The 22,750-nt window shown below is 50.6% G+C and overlaps 1 protein-coding gene and 1 long non-coding RNA gene across 6 annotated transcripts in view; one reads left to right on the top strand and one right to left on the bottom strand.

Moving 5' to 3' along the window:
* NDRG4 (NDRG family member 4) overlaps positions 1-1,968 on the bottom strand; it is a 31,417-nt gene extending 29,449 nt beyond the window's left edge. The window contains exon 1 of one of the 5 annotated variants that reach the window (XR_005027250.2): positions 1,138-1,574. Coding sequence is in view for 3 of the 5 variants with exons in the window: in XM_036897948.2 (XP_036753843.2) it covers positions 1,138-1,174 (37 nt within the window). In the remaining 2 variants the exon portion in view is untranslated. Of the gene's footprint in view, positions 1-1,137; positions 1,575-1,764 lie in introns of those variants that run through there. The other 4 variants (XM_036897950.2, XM_036897948.2, XM_036897945.2 and 1 more) reach the window with 4 other exon arrangements.
* On the top strand, positions 1,969-4,046 carry LOC130681167 (uncharacterized). The gene is made up of 3 exons (XR_008994217.1): positions 1,969-2,023; positions 2,771-2,980; positions 3,926-4,046. It is a non-coding gene; the product is annotated as an uncharacterized LOC130681167 (long non-coding RNA).
* The last annotated feature ends 18,704 nt before the right edge of the window (positions 4,047-22,750 follow it).

Genomic DNA, 22,750 nt, shown 5'->3' with positions numbered 1-22,750 from the left:
CCAGGGCCTATGCAAATGCTGGTCCTTCCATCCTTCAGCCTGTAATGCCCCCTCTCTCTCCATTAGTAGACACACAGTTTTAGGGTCCAGCTCAAATGCTGCCCTGTGTGCAAACCGCTCTGGTTTCCTCTCACCTCTGGACAGCTCCAGCCTGTTTCCTGAGGGTGCTCCCACAGTGCTGCCCCTCTCCCTGTCTTGTACCAGGGCTCCTGTGCTCTGCTCTCTTGGCCTGGACCACAAGATCCCTGAGGTCAGGGACCGAACCACCCCAGTTGCCAGCAGACACTTACTGGAGCCCATGTGTCCATCCAGTATACACTGACTGAGTGCCCCTATGGCCCAGGCTTCCTCCTGACTGGGTCTTTCCACAACTTCAACTCTGGGTGACCACAGTGGCCACCTGTGCAATTTGCCCTTCACACCTGGGAGAGCTCCCCTGCCCTTCAGAGCTCCGGGCCTCCTAGCCTTGCACTTTCCTGCTTCCCCTCCTGGGCATCACCCGGCGGCCTCTGGTGAGCTCCAGCCACAGGACGCTGGATGTGCTTTCCAGCAGGGTATCTGCCACTTCTTCAGAGGGGCCCCAGTCAGCTGGGTCCAACCTGGCTTCTCATTCCCCAGGCCACTCGGCCCCTACTCCCAGCAAGAAACTTCTCCTAGGGGAGAGGCGCTCAGACTGTCACAGAGCAGGAAACAGAGGCTCATGGCAGAGGTCCCGTCGGGAGCCCAGGGAGCTCGTTTCTTGGGGGACGAGCAACCCTGATTGGAGGATAGGACTCTGAGCTTCCTTTCACTTTTCAAGACCCAACTCGAGCTCTGGTAGCAGGAGATTCCAGGGAGCCCCCTGACCTGCGCTCCCGCCTCTGGCGCTGCAGTGCCTGGACGCCGGCACCCGGGTCTCACCCGGGTCTCGGACAGTAGAGCCGGGCAGGGCACGGCCCCATGTCCTCTCCCGGGGCCGGGCTTCGCACAGGAACCCGCAGCGCACAAACTCGAATGGAGGTGGCACCCGCACGCTCTCCTGCTCGAACCCGAGCCTCCCCGAGCCCCGGCCACCGCGCCAGGCTGCCGCTCCAATTCGGAAAGTGGCGAGCGATGCGAGCGCGCCGGGCGGCGGCCGCGGGGCAGGGCCGGCGGTACCTGTCAGCAGTTCGATCCTGTGTCCCAGCACCTTCATCGCGGCGTCGGGGGAGCGCTCGGCCGAGCCCGGGAGAGGAGCGCGGCGGGCGAGGACAGGCGGCAGGAGAGCGAGGAGCGAAGCAGGAGCAGCCGGGAGCCCGGAGCGCTCTCGCCGCCCCCAACGCCGCGCTCCCCCCTCCAAAACGGTTTAAAAAAATCCACCAATTGCACGACCGCGCACCCCTAAAAGGCGCCCGCCGCCACCTGGTTGGGGTGAACTCCGGGAGGCGGAGGGAGCGCGCCGGGTGGGGGCCGGTGACACCCCGGGAGGCGCCGGCAGGGGGCCCAGGCGCCGGCGCCTGAACAAAGGCCCTGCCACCCCCGGGGTGTCGCGGTGCGGGAGGAGCCGGAGGCGGCGGGACCTGGTCTTGGGGGTTCACGCGTCTGGCCGGGAAGGTGAGGAGCGAGAGCCGGGGTTGGGAGGGGGTGCGCTGGGGGAAGAGGGGTGCCACCCTCGCCGGCTCAGTGTGGCCCCGGCGAGAAGGCGCCCGGCGTGCAAGTATGGGGTCGTGCGCGGAGGCTGCGCTGGGGGGGCAGCCGCGAGGATAGGGCACAGGCGGCGAAGGACCGAGGGCGCCACCGACTCACCGGGGGTGATGGGAGCGACACAGACGCGCAGACGGGGAGCCGGGCCTCGGCGCCGCCGCCGCCACGCGCGGGTGCAGGTGCGGGCGGCCGGGAGCCCCTCGAGCGCGCCGCGCTGCGGGGGGCGGAGGCCGGGCTGGAGGCGGCGCGCCGCGGGGGCGTGCCCACGTGGCGGGTGGGCAGGCCCGGTGGCCCGACCGCGGTGGCCGCCCAGGGCGCTCGGCTTCCGCCTCCTGCCGCGGCCGAGTGGGTGGGTGGACAGGTAGGCGGAGCGAGCAGGACGCCGCAGCGCCCGAGCCCAGCGGAGACCCGGGTCGATCCGCACGTTTCTCACCTCCCGCAGGCGCCGGGAGGAACGGTCCCCTCCGCTCGGACTCCGCCGGCTGCGGTGGCAGGCCCCACCCGCCACTCGTCTCCTTGCAGCCGCGCGACGTCCGGTTCCCGGGGGAGGGGGCGGCGAGCCTCAGTCTTTGTTTAGATTCCCGAGGGGAACCCCAGCCCTTCCCCGCCCCTGCCGCTGGGCCCCACCCGCCGCCGCCCGGGAACCGCTGGGGAAAAGCTCTAGGGGTCGGGAAAAACCAGGTGCTCAGGGGTCGTTGGGGCGTCGTCCCCCGTTTTCAGAGCCAGAGGATTTGCTTGGGAGTGACCGTCTCCGGCAAAGGTGTTCTGGGCCCTCAGGGTCCCGCCCAGAATGGCAAGTAGCAAGGTCCTGCTCCCCTCAATTCACCCTCCATTGTTTGAGCCGGAAAGGGAGCTGGGACACCCCGTCTTCCTCAGCCTCACTCTGGTCTGGCCCAGTGACGTCGCTCTCACCTGTCACCCCAAAAGAAGGAGTGCCAAAGCCCCTAGACTAGATAAAGTCTTACTGTAAGGAGAATGGAAATCTGATTCAAAAAATTTACTTTGGCAAGACGGCTCAGAATGGGGACCTGGAGACCTTACTATTGAGGCTCTGCTGTGACCTTGGGCGAGGCTCTGCCCCTCCCTGATTCCAGCCTTTTCCGTGCAGAGTGAATGTGTTGGACCAGGTCATCTGAGAGATCCGGGATGGCAGCGGGATGGGATGGGAGGTCAAGAAAATCGTACAGCGCCTCCTCCCCCTTCATCAGTCCTTCATCTGAGCTTATCTGCGGTAAGGTTTCTGCTTTCCCTCAACTCCAGGATGGGTAGAAGCCGCTGTGGCACTGAACTGACTCACTGGGGAAGCTGGTAAGATTTGGTGGCCCCTGAAGGGGTACACATTCCTGGCTGGGGTGCAGTATTTAAACCGAATAGGAGGCAGCAATCTTGGGTTCTCCTTATAGTTCCCAGGCTCACTGTGGGGAACTCAATGCCCCTCAGTTTCCTCCTTTGTAAAAGGGATGGGGGCGGTCAGTAGTGACAGAGCTCTGAACCTCTATGTCCAAAACATCCAGGAGACTATATACAAGTCTGGAGCCAGTCCCTCAGAGCACAGGTGGGTTTTACAATTCCCTGGCTGTGTGATGTCCAGCAAGTTACTTACCCACTCTGAGTGTCTGTTATACTCTGTGAAACTGGTATGATCGTGATCTCAGAGAGCTATTGTAAGAACTAAATCATGAAACATAAAGAAAATGCTCAATATAGTGCCAGACACATGGCTTATATGTTCAATAAATAGTTGATTTTGATGATGAAATTGTTATTACATTAGAGGTTTGGGTTTCCCTGAGTTCTACCCTTTTCAGTAATTTCAGACCTAGTTATTGAGCAAAACTAATGTTGAGGTTTTAGTAACATAATTCACAAGGCTCGGCCTGTTCTGAATTCCTTGGAGGAATACAGGCCCTGGAGATGTAAGGCTGCCTCATGAAAGCGTTGACACCGTGCCGCCTCTATATGTGCACAGAACGGTGTCTGTAATGACTTTTAATGTCAATAATCCACTTGGCTCAGATAATACACAAGCCCCAGTGAGTGTTCAGGTGGGTTAGGTTTCAGGTTTGAAACTCTATAAAAGTGGAGACTTAGTATGAAGAAACGTAATTGTGAGAACACCTCCTGGTATGGATGGGCCATGCTGTTGGCTGGAACTGGGGTCCCCTAAGACGTGTTCCACAGCCTTGCTCCTAATTATCTAAAAGGTGCCGCCCAAGCCACTGCCTTCTCTGAACTTTCCCTTTGCATTTGTCAGATGGGCAAGACCTGGCCTGCACTTTGGCTGGAGACAAGACACAGCCTTTCTGACGATCTCTTTGAGCCTTCATTTTCCATCTGGAAATTCAAGCTAATCTATCAGTGCAGGTAGTTGCAGTAAATAGAGACCTACTCTGGCTAGTTTAAGCAGAAGAGGACATTTTTAAAAGGAGGATGGGCAGCTCTTGGGATCTCAGGAGTCGGCCCAACCCTGGAGCGCTGGTCTGGTGTCAGAACCACCACTGTCATCCTCGGGCACAGACGCTGCAGCAGTGCCGCCACTGGGCAAGGACGTGGGTCACAGCCATCAGGACTGGCCGCCTCTGAAGCCCGAGGTGAAGCTGCTGCGTCCTTGCCAGGATGGAGTCTCATGGTCTTGGCTTCCTCATATCACGGGTTTCTAATTCACAGTCAAGAGTGGGCTGTCTGATTGGAAGTGCCCAGGTCAGGTACTCTGTCAAAGCTGCAAGGGAGGCTGGGAAAAGGTGTTCTCAGATGCTCCAGGGGAAGGTGGGCAGTGCCTCAGAGGAGTGCGTGTCAGATGCTGGTGGCCAAGAGAATGACCAGGGCCTACTGCTACCGGTGGACTTGCTGTGAAACCCTATGAGATGACACACGTGGGCACTTAACGTGGAGCCTGGCATGGAGGGAACATGTGATCTCTGGTCACTGAGATTGATCCCACACTGCGAATCCGAATCTACAGTGTCAACCTGTGGTGCTCCTAATCTTTCAGTCTTTGATTTTTCAGCAGGCAAAAGACAAAAGGACCTTGAAAACAGTAAGCCTTGCTGCCCTTCCAGATGCAAAGGCAGCTCCAGTCCCGTTGCCAGGAGGACAGGTGACTGGGTTTTTCCATTGTGGTGATGAATTGGGCTGAGTCACCATCCCTCTCCAGTCCCATCGTGACCATGACTGGGAGCAAGTAAAAAGAGCCAGCAGGTGGGGTCGGGTGCAGACAAGTGTGAGGCCATGGAAGCTTCCTCTCTTAGCAGGGGAGAACTGTGCCCCCTACCCCACAATGCTCCCCACTCATTAACCATGAGCCAGAGGCCTCAGGGAGAGAAGAGTGCATCCTTTCTTTTCTTTGATAGGATTGGCTGAGTGCCTCTTTGGTGCCAAGCCCTGTGCTGTGGGGGGCCCTGGAGAACCAGTTCTAACCAGGGCATTGACCTTGCCTGTAAGGTTTATGCACTGATGGAGAAAACCTGCTAGAGTCCCATAATCTAGGTACTGGACAGACTCTGTTCAAATGTGTAATGGAGGTTACCTGGAGGGGTCAGCAAGGGCTGGAAGAAGAGGATCTGAGCCTGCAGAGGGGTGAAAAGTCAGCAGGTGGAGATGGGAAAGGGGGACAGTACCTACAATCTGTCCGTCTGTCCTACAGTGGGTCAGCCAGGCCCTGTGCTAAATTCAGGGAGGCACAGATGAGCACACTGCAGCCCCGCCCTGACAGGAACTCCTGGATTGAGGGCTGAATGCCGGGAGTGGGTGAGCAGATGGTGTGGAAGTCGGAATGAGGAAGTGGGCATGAGTGAGTTCCTGGCTTCCATCTAGCTCTGGAATTCCAACAGCCAGGAGATTATTTCTCACCTGCTAGGCCACCTTGGGCTACTCACTGGCTATGTTGCGACCCTGTTTCTCCCATAACATATAAAGACCTCCTCCAGGGCCAACCCTTTGCTTTCCAGATCACTCCAGATGCCCCCACTGTCTCATCTCCTATCCCAAGGACACCAGGACCCCTCCAGTTTGCTTTGAAAATGCCCCTCCACCTCCCCTGGAAGCCTCACTAGACCCATGGAGCCTGAGCGTGTGCTGAGTCAGGGCAAGGGGTAGATCTAATTATATTTTTAAATTCCAATATTCATGTATACTCAATGCAGAAAACTTGTAAGATGCAGAGAGAACAATAAAAATCTCTAATAATTCCACCATCTAAAGATAACTAGTGTTAACATGCTAACATTTTGGGGGTTGTGTCCTTCTGTGTGTGTGCGTGCACGTGCATGTGTATTTGCCCCAGAGGAATCATACTACACATATTGTTGGAGCTCTAACTTTTTTTACTTGCCAGTATATAATGAACATTTACCCTGATAATTATTTTTCTACAGTGTAATTATATAATAGCTGCACTGTCTTTATTATGTGGGAGCTTCATTATTTTCCGAGCCAATCCCATACTGTTCAGGCATTTAGGATGTTTCCAAGTTCTCAGTGAAAACAATGTTGCAAGCAGTCCACCCAAACTGTCTGCTTTGTCCAAATCTCCTGGATGGCCTTTGAAGGCCACTTTGCAGCTTCCCTGTGCCTGACTCCTTGGCCCCTGACCCCTGCCAACCCATCCTCAGAAGGAGGGCAGTACATGCTTAAAAGCCCCAGTTGTCTACAAACCATACGGGTTCCTGGGGGAAGCTGAGGAAGGAGTGGAGTGGTCGCCAGCTGCCACCTGCGTGTTGTGCCAATCACATTTTAAAGCCTGAGGTTTTGATCTTGTACTTGTAAGATGGCACCATTGGGGGAACCTTAGTGAAGGATACACAGGACCTCTCTGTACTTTTTTGCAACTTCCTATATTTCTATAACTGTTTCACATAAATTTTAAAAAGAACAAACCCGAGGCAGCCTGGAGGGTTAACTACTTGGCCCCAATCTCAGGAAGTAATGTTTTTAAGTCTATACTTTGTCACAAGGATCAGAGCTAAGATTTCCCTGCCTCAGTTTCCCCTGAAGGATGGCAATTGTTTTAGGGAAAGGCAGTCCTTCTGATAGGTGGTAGATGGCCCTGTAGGCTTTCATTTATCTGAATGCTCCTGCTGGCCTGAGCATGTACTTGGGAAGCTGACCAACCCCTCTTGGGCTGGAAGGAGACCCAAGGGGCAGGGAGGAGGCACAGCTTATCCCATGGGCCCAGGGAGCTCCGAGGTAGACAGGAGTCTGGCAGAAAGCAGGCAAAAAGCTGAGATTGATTCTTTGGAGGAGAGCAAAGCCATTCTCCTTCCCAAATAGGACACGTGTCCGGAGGAGCTTCTGTCCTGACGTTCTGGGGAGAACTGGCCCACCTCCTGCAGTGTCACTGTCCCAGCCCCACCCAGGCCTCAGCTGGAGCTGCTCCCAGAGCTGGGCACGTGCCACTCCCCAGACTTGGGCTGGACTTGGCCCTATGGCTGGACTGCCCAGTGGCACTCTCCCCTCTGGGGGTCATGGTGTCCCCACAGTCTTCAGTAGCACAGCAGGGCTGGGCTGAATTAGAGGTTCTAACCAAGTTTCCAGATAATAGAAACCAAGGAACTTAATGAGGATGTTATGTCCAGGGTCCCCAAGACCATTCTCAAGCTCCATGATTTGCTAGAAGGACCCCTAGAACTCAGAAAAGCCATTACATCAGGGTGGGGCACCATCCTGTGGTGAAAGGAGACAGAGCAGAATCAGGAAAGAGCAAAGGTGCCTGAGCAGAGTCCAGGAGACATCAGGTCTTCTGGGTGCCCCTCCCTGCCCATGGGGTCGCACAGGAACACACTCCTCCAGCACCGATGTGCAGCATACGGACGAGCATGGTCACCTGAGCCTTGGTGTCCAGGGTTTGTATTGGGACTCAGTCACAAATGCAGGCAGCACCAGTGTGACTGACCTTAGCTACTCAGTCTCCAGGCCCTCAGAGGTCAAAATGATAGTGTGGTCCAGGGCACAGGCATTCAAAACCAGGCAGTCACCGTGGTCATATTGTTAGTGTGAACTCTCTGGACAGATGCTGTGTGGCCCAAGGCCTCAGACACACAAAAACATTCTTATTAAGCAGAATATTCCAAGAGCTTGGAGGTTATCTCCCAGGAGGGGTCAAGGGCCAGTCCATTCTTTGGAACGTGCAGGATTTGAGCAACCCAAACTACTGAGTTGACTCCTTACTGCACAGGTGCCAATCATTCATTTTCCCACATGCACACACAAACTGTCATCTACTATCAATATGATTTCATAAAAGAAGGAGGTCTGACTCCAAGAAGGGAGCCTTGATGTCATGATGTGAGACCCGTCAGTGCTTCCCAAGAGAAAGTTATAGGCCTGCCTTGGCTACCTTGGAAGATGAGGAGCGGGGCCAGGAGCCACCCGTGTATACTGGGAACATGACACGTACATTTTTCTTCTTGTCCATACACTTTCGTCTCCAGCAAGGAACAGATGAGCTCAGAGGCTCTCACCGGCTTCTGCATCAGCTCCAGACCAGACGTCCCTGCTCTGATCAGGGGGGAAGGACCAAGCCCTGCTGAGGGTAGAGGGGGATCTGGGACCCTCCCTTAAGTGCTTAGCTAGTTCGTTCTTTCTTTTCTCAGGCCTTGCTGCTGTTGGCACATATCCTGGGAAAGAGGAGTCTGTTCGTTTTAACAAGTGCCCCGGCCCTTACCGCAGGCTCCAGTCCCCCCTAAGTTGACACACTAGGGTAAGTCAGCTATTCTTCTAAAGCCCTGCCTCATCCCGTTTGCCTGTCAGCCTCCGTGCATGGAGCCCAGTCATCAGAGGCCTGGTCTGCGGGTCTGCGGGGGCCTCATGACCTGGAGTCAGACGGCTCTGGGTTCCACCAGTTATTACCTGGGTGACCTCAGGCAAGTTTCCTAACCTTGCAGTTTGCTCCTCTCTCAGAAGGGTCTAACAATAAAGCTGTGAGGAGTGAGTGAGTTGATAACTGAAGACCTTCCAGCCCAGGGCCTGGTGCCCAACTGAGGCCCACTGTTTAGTGTTAGGGTGATGAATTTTGTGGTGCCAGGTACAGTGTCAGAGTTGGAGGGGATCCTTGTGATGAGTGTAGTAGGTGCGCTGACACATCCGGTTGCCCTGGAGCTGGGTGCTAAGAATCTAGAGGTCCCTGTGGCGTCTGCGCCTTGGGAGGAGGAGCATAACTCAGGTACATGGCAGGAAGAGACCTAGTGGGGTACTGGGATATCATAAAGATTGAGGGGCCTGTTCACCACAGGGCCTTTGCACATGCATTCTCTTTGCCTGGGGACCCCTTCCTTCCACTTCCTACACTTCCCTTGGCTAATCCTGCTTATCGCTGGGGTATCAGTTGATGTCACCTGACTCCCCTCCTGTGTTCCCATCATGCCACATGCTTAATAAGAATAATACCAATAATAATAGTCCACTATTTATTAAGCCCTTACTATGTGCCAGACAGTGCTAAAAGCCCTATCTACATGCTGTATCATTTGATCCTCCCAACATTTGGAGAGATAACTGTAGCTTTATTTTTCTGATATTTTACAGATGATGAAACAGGTTCAGAAAAGTGACATACATGACGTGACTGCCCTCCCTTGACCCAGCACAGGGGTTGTCTGTGTGTGGGTTCATCTCCAACCTGGACTATGAGCTTCCTGAGGGCAGGGACTGTGTCTTTCTGGATATTGAGCCTCAGCATCCAGCCCTGGGCCTGATCCTCAGCATGGGCTCAGTACATGGGAGCGCTCCACCAACATTTGTTGAAGAAACGAAGGGGCAGGTGAGCAGTGAAGTTCCAATGAGTGCTTGGCTCCCCACAGTCAACAAATGCTACTAGTACAGTGGGAGAATAATGCCTCCCCCAAATCTGTCCATGCCCCAGTCCCGAGACCCTGTGAACACGCTATGTTACTTGGCAGAGGGGAATGACGGCTGCAGATGGAGCTAGCTGCTAACCAACTGACTTTAAAAATAGGGAGGTTATCCTGGAATAGCTGGGTGGGCCCAGTGTGATTGCAAGGGTCCTTAAAAGGAAGAGGGAGGCAGGAAAGACCCAGAGAGAAGGCAGCATGAGAAGGACTTGACTGACCGTGTTCCTGGCTTTAAAGATGGAACAAAGGGCCATGAGCCAAGGAGAGCAGACAGGCTTTAGAAGCTGGAAAAAGTGAAGAAGTGGACTCCCCTAGGGCCTCCAAAAGGAAGGCATCCCCGCTGACAGCTTGATTTTAGGCCAGTGAGACCCATTTCAGACTTTGGGCCTCCAAACCTCCATGAAAATAAATCTGTATGGTCTTAAGCCACTTATGCACTAATCTTTCGCAGCAGCAGTGAAAACTTATACAGTTGGAGTATAAGAACAAAGAAAAAAACTGAAGGAACAAAACAGCAGCAGACTCACAGGACCCAAGAAAGGACTAACAGTTACCAAAGGGAAAGGGGCTGGGGGGGACGGGTGGGAAGGGAGGGATAAGGGCGGGGAAAGGGGCCATTACGATCGGCAGACAATGTGGGGGGAGGCATGGGGAGGGCGGTACAACACAGAGAAGACAAGTAGTGATTCTATAGCATCTTACTACGCTGATGGACAGTGACTGTAATGGGGTATGTTGGGGGGGACTTGATGGGGGCAGTCGAAGCTCCCAGAGCCCCCTTACATACCCTGTCCTAGGCATCTCTTCCAGCTGGCTGTTCTGAATTATGTCTTTTAAAATTAACACTGTAATCTTGTAAAAAAAAACAAACACTACTACAATGCCCCATCCCTGATTATGAGGGTCACACTCTCTCTGGTCACTTATTAAATGAATGTTGAATAGAACTGGATCATTACTGTAAGCATTTACCATCAGTAAAGACACATAAGAAAATAGTGCTTTTTCATAGTTTGGATTTATTACATCAGAGGCCGAATTGGGTGGTCTCTAGTCTCCAGATGGATTAGATGTCGATCCTGAGACCAAGCCGGGCTGGATGGGGCCACAGAGAATGGCACAAGGGGTCTGCAGGGGAGGGCAGCCTCCGACTAGTGAGTGACCAGTGATGCTGGGGCAGGTGGGGTTGGTGTCCTGGACCACCCAGGGCCTCAGGCCTGAGGGTGCTGCCTCTGGGTGCCACACCTGCTGCCTCCAAAGTCATCAGGGATGCGGGCAGGTCCCAAGCGCCACGCCCGCCACCATTCGCCCCATTAGCCTAACAGCCCTTAGTCAGCTCGCACTGCTATAACAAAATACCATAAACTGGGTGGCTTGTCAACAGTTCTGGAGGCTGGAATTCTGAGATCAGGGTGTGGCGTGTCAGGTTCAGCTGAGGGCCCTCTTTGGGCTTTCAGACAGCCGTTTTCTCGTGTTCTCATGTGGTGGGGAGCAGAGAACTCCCCAGAGGCCCTTTTTTTTTTTGGTATCATTACATGAGTAACATTATGGTTACTAGACTCCCCCTAGAGTTAGTCCATTCTTGGGTTCTGAGTCTGCTGCTGTTTTGTTCCTTCAGTTTTTCCTTTGTTCTTATACTCCACTGGAGTGAAATCATTTGATACTTGTCATTCTCCACCTGGCTTATTTCACTGAGCATAATACCCTCTAGCTCCATCCATGTTGTTGCGAATGGTAGGATTTGTTTTCTTCATATGGCTGAATAATATTCCATTGTGTCTATGTACATCTTCTTTATCCATTCATCTACTGATGGACACTTAGGTTGCTTCCATTTCTTGGCTATTGTAAACAGTGCTGTGATAAACATAGGGGTGCATCTGTCTTTTTCAAACTGGGCTGCTGCAATCTTAGGGTAAATTCCTAGGAGTGGAAATCCTGGGTCAAACGGTATTTCTATTTTGAGTTTTTTGAGTAACCTCCATACTGCTTCCCACAGCGGTTGACCTAATTTACATTCCCACCATCGGTGTAGGAGGGTTCCCCTTCTCCACATCCTCACCAACATTTGTTGTTGTTTGTCTTTTGGATGTTGGCCATCCTAACTGGTATGAGGTGTCTGGGGTCCCTTTTATAAGGGTAGTGACTCATTTATGAGGACTCCACTCTCACGACCTCCCCTCTCAAAGGCCCCACCTCCTCCTAATACCATCACATTGGGGGTTAGGATTTCAACGTATGAATTTTGGGGGGACAGAAACATCCAGTCCATACTAAGCCCCACTGCAAAAGTACCACAATGATGCCAATGTGCCGGAGTTGTGAACAGCCAGCTATTGTAGGCTTCACTGTGCTGGGTACTGTTCCAAGTGCTAAGCATCCTTCACCCATTTAGGCCTCCTAATAGCTCCATGCAATGGGTGTTACCATGCCCAATTTACAGATGAGGAAACTGAAGCCTAGAAAGGTAAAGTCACTTGCCCACTCAGACAGCCAGTAGTTAGGAGCTGAACAGCGTGGGACTCGAGGACCTCTGTGCTTACCGTGCTCTGCAGCCTCTCTAGATGGTATAAAGATTGTAAAAGCAATACCACCTCACATTTGCATAAGACCTTTCCATTCACTGTCATCCTCACAGGGCTGGTCATGATTACTGCTCCTGGCTTACATTTTGGGGAACAGAGCTCATGAGAGGGAGACACCCAGCCACTCAAGGAAAGGGTGGGAATCCTTCCTGGGTGTCCTGGCTCCAAATCCAGAGTCTCTCTCCTGTACCAGCTGCCCCCTGCCTCACCCTGATGCATTATTTATGGCCCATTACTAACCTCCTGCAGGGGCCCAGATGCTGCCTGCCAGAGCTGTGACCTGGCTGTGTCCCCTGGAGAACACCGAGGGCATCTCCTTCCCCATCCTCTCCTCCCTCCTGTCCCCCTTGCAGCTTCTCTGGGTCTCGGCTGGCTCCTGGTGTGTGGCACAGCCTGTCCCCTCTCGCCACCAACAAGAACTACCTTGTAAGCAGTTTCCCCTGTGCCAAGCCAGCCAACACATTCAGCAAGCTCCCAGCATTTTGAGCAAAGCAGTGGCAGCTGCAAAATCTAGACTCGCCATCCCCACCACAGGGCCAGCGTGTGTGATGGGCGGATAGCGTCTGCTGTGCATCTCATGAGAGGAGGGCATGTGTATCTGTTACAAATTGAAGCATGGAATTTGAGCACTCACACCTGAACACGTTTGAGTTGCCTCTTCTAGATCTTGTAGCTGAAAGCAACTAAAAGGATCAATTTCTTCTTCCTTCTCACCACGGGATAGGGAAGATGTGTTTATTTAGAGCTACAGTTAAGCTTGAGAGCAGTACCTCCAGAGCCCCTGGGGCCCAGAGCTTTGGAGCTGGGAGGCACTGAGCAAATTGCTTTATCTCTCTGCATGTTAGTTTCCTTCCTGTTACATACCTCAGAGTCCTTACAGGGTTAATGGAGACAATGCAAGCAGAGCCATCGGCAAAGAGCCTGAGGGACAGCAAGCGCCAATAAACATCTTTTGACAATGCACCACATTCTGCCTCCATGGAGGCAAAGGAGGAGTTGGGATCACAAACTCAGGAGGAAGGACACCTGGAGGAAAGGAGAAGCCATGGGCTGGACAGGCTGAGTTCACTGGCATCTAGGCAGCAGCAGGGTCACCTTGATCTCAGTTTCCACATCCACAAAATGGGCAATTGCTGAACTTAGCAGTTGTTTAATAACCTGGCTAGTGCCCTGGAAGTCTGAAAAATGGAAGTGAAAACTCCAGGTAAATATAGAAATCACCCCTTGGACTGAATTCTCCCTATTTTCCTCAGAATTCAAGGCGCTTGGCACATGTTAGCACATAAAACCAGATGGCAGACATCAGTTTATCTTCCTCACATTTAAGTTCAAATCTCCCAGGCCCTGAGTGACTGGCTGAAGGTTCTCAGCATCATCTGGAGATGCTGTTGCCCATGTAGCCACTGACCCCCGACCCTGGGGCCCTGGCTAAGGGGAACTGGAAGCACCAAAGAATCTGTGCCTTTCTTCAGCTTCTGCAGTGATTTCAAAGCAGATGGCCCACGGGGAGAAATTAGAGATCAAATACTCTGCTGGAGATTGTTCCAGATGCCTCTGGAATGAGTCCTCGACGTCCCGAGTCCTGTCACCTAAGATCTCCTCCATCCTCAGTCCCTGAAAATGGAAGGACTGGGCTTCCCCAAACCTCACCACCTCCCATTTCTCTGATTCAGCATCACTGGTTTCCATATCTTGATGAACTTGCAGTCACCGTAACTGTTTTGCACCCAGACAATTGACTTTTGTTTAGCAGATGCCCAGCCTTGGAGGCACAGGAGAGGGAGTGAAGATGGGTCTACCTCAGCCCAGGAAATGCAACTTGAAGAGCACACCTGCTGGCGACGAGACAACTAAGGGTGTCTGTGTGATCAGTGTCTGTGAGCCACGAGGGCAGCATCCTCACTGTCGCATATGGTACCTGGTCCATCCAGGGGGTTCTGGGTAAATGTTGGGGATGGCAGAGGGATGGATGCACACACCTAGACACCTGCTGGACCCAGAACTCTGCTTAGTCCACTGTGAGAGGCTGCAGTACCAATCACTGATCACTAAGTAATCATTGCCCTCCTCTCCCACCTCAGGTCAGTGTAACTTCCTGTCCCCGCAGACTTCATGCTTGGCCGTGTGACCTGCTTTGGCCACTGCAGTGTCAGCAGAGGCCTCGCATGGGCTTTTGAGGTCAGGTTGGCTCAACAGCCCACTGTTGTAAGAAGGATACACATTGGGTAGCTGCTGCCTGCAGAGCCTGGGCCATAGAACGAGATGCAGGTGGCAGGCCTGGCAATGCCCCAGCCAGCCTGCAGACCCCTGGGTAAGAGAAACAAACACTCATGGTGGTAAGTCTCAGCATTTTGGGGATGGCTTTTCACGCAGCATTACTGCAACAAGAGCTGATTAGTTCACCAGGCTCAATCTATTTTTCCAGAGGCTCCTGAGGCTGCTGGCTTTGCCTGCTTTAAATCCCATGGCGTGATTTCTTGCCTGTGAATCAGCAAGATTCTGGTTCTAAGGTTCCAAGTCATTTTGGTGATCTTGGTGGTGCTCAGTCCCCTCCCACTCCAGAGTCATCTGTGAACCTCCTGGACACATACCTGTCCTTTCTCCATCTCATTCGTCCTAGGAGCAGCCACAATAATCACCTGCAAGCCTTGAGCGCTGACCACGAACTGCTAATCCATCTGAAATTGTTCTTTCCCCTGGTAAGTGGGAGAGTAAAGGCGCTTGCCTAGATATCCAAGCCTATGCTCTTAACCACTCTTCTGAAGAGCATCCTTATATTGGTAGAAATGCCAGGTTTTCCAGGACAGCGTCCTCCCCAAGCCCTCTTCCACACACCTGCTTCTCTAGGGCCACCTTCCAGTTTCCACTTGTGCAGCCACTTGCAGTGAATGTACTCAATCCCTGATGCCTGGAGTCAATTATTTCAAAAAGACATTTGGAAACTCAGCTGTGCTGGGTCTAATGTGTTCCCTTTTGCTAATTTAATAATTCTGTTTTTAAAAAATGAGCACACTTTTTAAACTTGTTCACTGGACTGTTTGTCATTTCATTACCCTCCAGATATTCCTCATTGTTCTTTCCTTTGAACCCACACTGACATGAGTCCTATGGATTTCAGAGCTGAGACCTACGTTTTGTGACTGGGGTGTCTGTTCACCAAGGTCTGGGCCTGGGCTGTCTATGTGCGCAGACTCAGTAATCAGGTGGAAGGACAGTCTAAAATCATGAAAAACCTGAAGTACTGGCTCAATTTTAAAGGAGGCAGCTTGGGTCCTTACTGGTGTATTTGGTTCACCAAATGCCAAGAGTGGTTATTTCTGGGTGCTAGATTTTAAGGGAGTTTTTAATTTCTTCTTTAGGTGCCCCTTATCTGTTTTAGTTTCCGTTGCTTTTAATCTACAAAGGCATGTATAAGTTTAACAGGAATAAAGTTATTCTTATTAAAAATAATATGTATCAGACCCTGAAGGAATCTAACCCTTCAGGTAAACTGTCAAAGCAGGTCTGGCTTTTATGAATTTGTTAAATTAACTTTTATAAGCTCACTACATGAACTTCCAGGAACTTGTTAAAGTCACTCAGAGAAGCAGAGCCCTCCAGAAATGAGCAGAGTTCTGTGCAAACACAGAAAACAAGACCCAGGCTAACAGTTAACATTCATGAAACAATTTATATGTATTTTTAAAAAGAGGAACAGACCTCTAGTTTTAAAAATGTTTGCTAAATCTGACATACCACTTTTCTTCACACTTGGAATGATTTGACTTAAAGTTGCAAATTGACTGTTGGTGGGATCTGTTTCTACGTTTTTCATTCAACTAACCCATTGGGTTTTGCAGTGTTAGGCAGTGATCTAGGCTCACAGGAATCAGTAGGGAATGCAGATGAGTCCCCAGGCTTCAGCAGAACAGTCATACCATTGGATAAGTGCTCTGGGAGGGCACAGGGGAAGTGCAGAAGCAGCCCTTTCTCCTGCCTGAGCAAACCAAGGAAGGCTTCACAGATGAAGTGATTGACACTTAGGAGTTCACCAGGAGGAGAAGTGGGGAAGACATTCTAGGCAAAGGAAGAGGATGTGCAAAGTCACCTGGGGGGTTATGATGGTAGGAAAAACTAGAATTGCGTTCCTGAAATAGCAAGTTGCTGGCTGTGACTACGATTTAGTGTATAAGACATGTGTTTGCACATTGGCTGGGTGGTAAAGAGCTCTGAATGATGGGCTAAGAAGTGTATCTGGTTGGAGATGGGGAGCTATTAAAAGGTTTTAAGCAGGGTAGTGGCATGATCATATCTGCCTTTTAGAATGGCTTCTCAATGGATGTATATGTGAGGGACTTACATGAGAGACGTCAGTATTTGAACAGAGAAAATTTAATGTAAAGAATGAACTAGGTTGTCCATCAGTAGATGAATGGATAAATAAGATGTGGTACATATACACAATGGAATATTATTCAGCCGTAAGAAGAAAACAAATCCTACCATTTGCAACAACATGGATGGAGTTAGAGGGTATTAGGCTGAGTGAAATAAGCCAGGCGGAGAAAGACAAATACCAAATGATTTCACTCATATGTGGAGTATAAGAACAAAGAAAAACTGAAGGAACAAAACAGCAGCAGAATCACAGAACCCAAGAATGAACTAACAGTTACCAAAGGGAAAGGGACTGGGGAGGATGGGTGGGAAGGGAGGGATAAGGGCGGGGAAAAAGAAAGGAGGTATTACGATTAGCATGTCTAATGTGGGAGGGGCATGGGGAGGGCTGTGCAACACAGAGAAGACAAGTAGTGATTCTACAACAACTTACTATGCTGATGGACAGTGACTGTAATGGAGTTTCTGGGGGGGGGCTTTGTGAAGGGGGGACCCTAGTAAACATAATGTTCTTCATGTAATTGTAGATTAATGATAACAAACAAACAAAAAAGATCTTTAAAACCATCAAAAAAAAAGAGAATGAACTAGGTATATCTGTCCATCTACCCATCCCTCTAGTCATCCATCATTCCATCTTACCTTTTAATGTTTTTCAAAGTAAATTGCAGGTATCAGTGCAATCCCCCAAATACTTCAGTAGGTATGTCATTAATTAAAGTTCATTTTCTTCAGTTTTTTTCTTTTAATGTAAACTTTACATACAATGAAATGCAAAAATCCTAAGCATACATGGATGAATTCTGACAAATGAATATACTTGTGTAACCCAAATTGCTATCAAACTATGAGACACTATCATCACCCTAGAAAACTCCCCATGCCCTTCCTCAGGTGATCCCTGCCTCTGTCCCCAAGAGACAACCACTGTTCCAACTTTTTTCTACCATAAATTAGTTTAGTTGAGGTTTCTAAACCCCAGCACTATTGAGATTTTGGTCCAAATAATTCTCTCTTGTTGGAGGCTGTCCCCTGCATTATCTAGCCTGGCCTAGAACTTCATATAAATGGAATAAACTTTTTCATTTGGCTCCTTCCCCTTAATACAGTGTTTATGAGCTTTACCTATTTGTTTTGTGTAGTTGTGGTCCTTTTTTATTGCTGAGTAGTATTCCATTGCATGGTTATAAAACAGTTTCTTTATCCATTCTCCTGTTGATAGACACTCAGACCATTTCCAGTTTTTGGTTATTAGTTATTATGCATAAGGCTGCTATGAACATTCTTGTGAAATATTTTTGTGTGCAGATATCTTCTCTTAGCTAAATAGCTAAGAGGAATTGCAGAGTCTTTGGGGAGGTGTATAATTAGGTTTTTAAGCCACTACCATTCTCTTTTCCTAAATGGTTGAACCATTTGACATTCCCACAAATAAGTTATGAGAGTTCTAATAGGTCCGTGCCCTTGCAAACATTTGGTCACTAGTCTTACAAGTTTAAACTTTCTGAGGAGGTTAACTTTTCATTGTGGTTTAAGTGTGCATTTTCTTAATGAATAAGATGTTAAGCACTTGGACCCATTAAGTGCTTGTATATCTCCTTTCATGAAGGCTCTCTTCAAATCTTGTGCTTGTTTCATATTGGCTTGTCTGTCCTTCTATTACTGAGTTGCAGCAGAGTTCCCAGTCTGTATGGGGGGACCACAGGTGGCTGGCCTGGGATGGAGGCAAGGGCTGGAGCTCTGAGGGCTCCCCGGCATCCTGTTGAAACCCAGTGCATCCTGGGCCAGGGGAGGCTTTGTTCTGCTCCACCTCCGACTCCCCTTCCCCCAGCCTCTGCTAAACACTGTGAGCCTCCCTGGAGAACAGCAGGTTGTCTCCTGTGCCACCTTCACATACCTCTGTTAGGAGCTGGGTTGTGTGACCCCCACCCAAAATTCATACGTTAAAGTCCTAACCCTCAGTACCTTAGAATGTGGCTGTCCTTACAGAGTCTTTAAAGAGTGACTGAGGTTAAATGACGTCATTAGGGTGGACTCTAATCCAGTATGACTGGTGTCCTTACAAGAGGAAGAAACCTGGACACAGACAGAAGGAAGGTGAGGTGAGGACACAGGGAGAAGGCAGCCACACACAAGACAAGGACAGAGGCCTCAGGAGAGACCAAACTTGTGGACACCTTGATCTTGGACTTCCAGCCTCCAGAAATGTGAGAAGATAAAATCTGCTGTTGAAGCCACCCAGTCTGTGGAACTTTGTTAGGGCAGCCCCAGCAGACTAGCACCGCCTCGCCTGAGAGCAGCGAGCTGCCCTCACCACTGCCCATCCTGGCAGTCACTCTCTCCGTGTGCGACCTTTGCCAACAAGATCAAGATTCTTCACTTGAGCAAGTGGAGGACCAGATAACAGTCCGTTTATTTTATGATAAAGCCTTTGCTCCATCTCTTCCACTTTCCCCATCCTTTGATTTGAGCCAGATGGGCTTCCTGGGTGGAGCATTTATTTGGCTTCCACCCTCGGTGCCTCCAGCCTTGCAGCTGCACAGGTGACTTGGTCTCAGGCAAGTGCCTTCGTCTTCCTGATGAACCGTCTCCATCAGGGAAGTGGGATTAACAGTATAGCCAACCTGGAAGGTGCTCGTGAGGCCTAAGGAGTAAGGCTGTGCAGCTCTGGCTCACAGCACTCAACAGTTTTGGCCGGTCTGCTGCCGGCAGCAGCTCCCCGCACAGGCACAGCAGCCTGGGTGGGGGCCCTGCCGGCAGCCTCCCTGCACAGGGAAGCCCGTGGTCGGAGGACTTGAGGGACTCACCCCAAGTCCTGAGGCTCCAAGTGGTAAAGCTGGGACTGAACTTCAAAGTTTGGAAAGTTTTGGGGGAAAAATCATCTTTATGACAAAAGCTGTGCTATGTACCATCCGACCTCCTCCCTTGCTCCCTAGAATACCAGTCATGGGAAAGTTAAGCCTGCATGAATATTTGAGGCTTAGCTCCACAGACAAAAGAAACCAAGCCAGAATCAGAAGAGACACTGCCCCTGCAGCAAGACGAGATGCTGCGGGCTGGGAAAGGGCCCTCGGGGAGTAGTGGACAGACTGGGACACGGGCAAACCAAGGCTGGTGGGCCCAGGCCTGTTGCAACCCAGAGATGTGCATGTTTATTTATGTGATGTTTATTATTTATTTTTATGTACTGGGCTTCCCTGAACGCTCAGATCTGGCAACACTGGGTAGCCCCTGACTGGAACGGAAAGCCACTGGCCTTTCTGTAGGACATGAGCTCCCCAGTCCCGCAGTCCCCACCCTTGCTGTCCTTTACACTTGGCTCATTTCACTCATGGATGTCACTTGCATGACCTTCAAAGGGACTGGGTTTGAGACCTCTGCCTCTCAGGGGTTAATGCTGCCTTTCTCAGAAAGAGCTTCTGATCTGGCAGCCATGGGTAAAAGCCAGGGGGCCTGTGAATGTGGATGAGTGCACTCACCACGTGTTCCTGATGTTTTAACATCGGGGGCCCTGTGGACCAAGGAGATACTGCCTCTCCCAAGGGAGCCAATCCTAGAGGCAGTAAATGTTGTAGCCTGAGTGTGCATCTTTCCTGTGCGAACTAGCACAAAGCACACACCCCAAGCACATCCTTCATCGGCTCTCACACTCTCCGCTGCTGTTCCCCTGCCATAATCTCCCCAAGGCCAGGTAGCAGACAACTAGTGATGGTCCCCACACCCCAGAGCCCACTAGAATGACTTCAATTAGCCAGTCCTAAGCCTGCTCATCCCGTCTCACTGGCTCCTTCCCACAGAAACCATCATAAAGGCTCTTGCCCACGTTTCTCTCCTGCTCCCTCTGCCTCCTGACCCCCCGCGCTTTCCCCTGTGGCTCTGCATGGCCTGGTGTGGCCTGGAGCCTCCTCTTGGGCTCTATGAGTAGCAAGCTGTCTTTTCAGTGGTTATCATCTTAGTCTGTTGGCTTTATTATACCTGAATAATGAAATCTATGTTTTAAAGCAATGAGCAACACAGAGTGCGCCTTCCTTTATGCCCGTCATTCCACTAACCTCTAAATGCAACTTAGCCTTTCCTTCAACAATCATCATAGGCAACGACAGTCTCACAGTATCGATGTCTCTGCTTCATTAGACATCAGCTATTGTCATTCACACTACAGCTGTGGCAGATAATATGAAATACTATTTTCATTCTTTACTACTTTGAAATTATGGTAGTTAAGAAGCCTGTAGCAAGATGAAGAGCTTAGCAGGACTCTGGGCAACCTGGTCTGGACCCTGAGCACCAGCTGGCCTCCTGTGCATCAAGGACAGGAACGCAGGACCTCAGCCTAAAAAAAGTGGGAGGTGATGGTTCTGGAAGCATAGCCCAAAGGGCTGGTAGGATGGGTCACAACTTGTGACAGCAGGCCGCTGGTGTGCTGTGTCCTCCATTTCTGTACTTCTGTGTCCTGGCAGCCCAGGACACACGCCTCTTGTGATAGACAAGATATGGAAGGTAGTTGTAAGCAGATATCCTAACACATAATTAAATAGCGGTAAATTATTCCCTTGCTGGTTTTACAAACAGGGAGTCTATTTGGTGCTAGATGTCTTTTAATACCTGTCTACCAAGATTTTCTTAATTTTTTTTAACAAAGAGAGACCAGCCTCATTGCATCTGCACTGTGTAGGGATTTGTCATATCATATTTATTTAGGTTTATGAATATTAATAAGGGGAAAGCTAACTAAGGTGAAGTAGGGAAGCTAAAAGGGGGAGCGGAACCAGACCACGTCAGTTACAGATACCAACAGAACAATCCTTAGCAGGGAAGAATTGTCAATCACAGACCTCAGCAGGGAAAGACATACATTCCGTCTCCTACAAAATGCTACCCCTGCAACTCAGCCAATGAGAAACTACCATCACCCTGAACTCTTGCTTTTCTTCAAAGGATTTCCGTTCAAGAAAACCCCTCCCAAATTCTTCCTTCTTCTTCATAAAATAACATTCTTACAATAAAGTCAAAGAAAATGTTTTTCAAATTGTCACACATCTCCAAAAATTTTTCGAATATATTTGTCAGAAAAACCCTGCATATAAATGGACCTTCACAGTTCAAACCTGCGTTGTTCAAGGGCCAACGCAGTTACCATTTATTAGACACTTGTTCCAGGTACTAACCCTCCCTCCCCATCTCCTCTGGACTTTCAGGACTGCACTAGGAGGTGGGGACTGTTGTGACCCCTACTGACAGATGGGGAGCTGAGCCTGAGGCTAAGGGACTTGTTTGCTCATTCTGGCCAGATCGGGTACAGGATCAAGGGCATGGATAGCAGTAAGAGGAGAGGCCATTGCCATGGCCCAGAACAGAGCCTAGAGCATGCCTGGCTGGCTCTCTATTAGCATGTGATGGAGGAATGAATGTTCAGTGGATGTGGAAGTGTGTACCTTTGGCACATCAAGAAATCACTAGAGTGGTTAAAGTAGAGCCCTGTGGGTTGGTGCAGCCCCTTGTCCAACTGCTCTGGCAAAGTAGTAGAGGATTTCTCCCCTCATTGGCTGCTTGAGCCCCAAACTCTGGGCATGTCTTCAGGAGAGGTGCCGGGAAGTCTGGTTCATACACCACCCTCTTGGCACCACTTAGGCGTGCTTTGAGGTGGGAATGGGGGCAAGAGTCCAAGGCCAGAATCTGGCCAGATTGGCTCACTTGCCTGAGGTCATGAGGGCCACAGAAGAACCAGGACTTGAACCTGAGGCTAATTCTAGAGCCCTGAATTTCATCCACCCTGCTTCAGACTAGACACAGCCAGGGGCCTCTGGGCAGCACAGTAATTATGGAAATTGTCACTTCTTTGTAATCCCTTGCAGACAGCCCGCTGGGAGGGACCCACTCAGAGTCACCTCCTCCTGGCCATTGTGACCCTCATGACGTCCTGGGGGTGGGAGGTGAGGGGTCCACTGTTCTTAGGCCAAATGGAAAAAGACGCAAGGCCAGGAGTATGTCAGGCTGGCTTTCCTGTGAAGTTCCCATATAAATTACCTCTTAGGCGTTAAAAGCCCTGAAGTTGAGCCATTTTTGACATGGAAGCTTTTATCTACTCTATTATTAACAATGTTGCCTCTATTAGTTTCCTGTCTCTGAGATTTAAGGGGCCAATCTACCTGTTTTTTCCATTATCTGAAAGACATGGAATTGAAATGGCAACAAAGAACTAGTCAGTAGTTTGATGCTGGAAACTCTAATATTTCATTGTTTATTTAGACAACATGAAGTTTAGGAGGGATAAAAGGC

The sequence above is a fragment of the Manis pentadactyla genome, chromosome 15, assembly GCF_030020395.1.
Source record: "Manis pentadactyla isolate mManPen7 chromosome 15, mManPen7.hap1, whole genome shotgun sequence".
NCBI classification, from domain to species: domain Eukaryota; kingdom Metazoa; phylum Chordata; class Mammalia; order Pholidota; family Manidae; genus Manis; species Manis pentadactyla.
The sequence above is the reverse complement of the archived record's forward strand: the minus strand, read 5'-3'. Positions and strand labels throughout refer to the sequence as shown.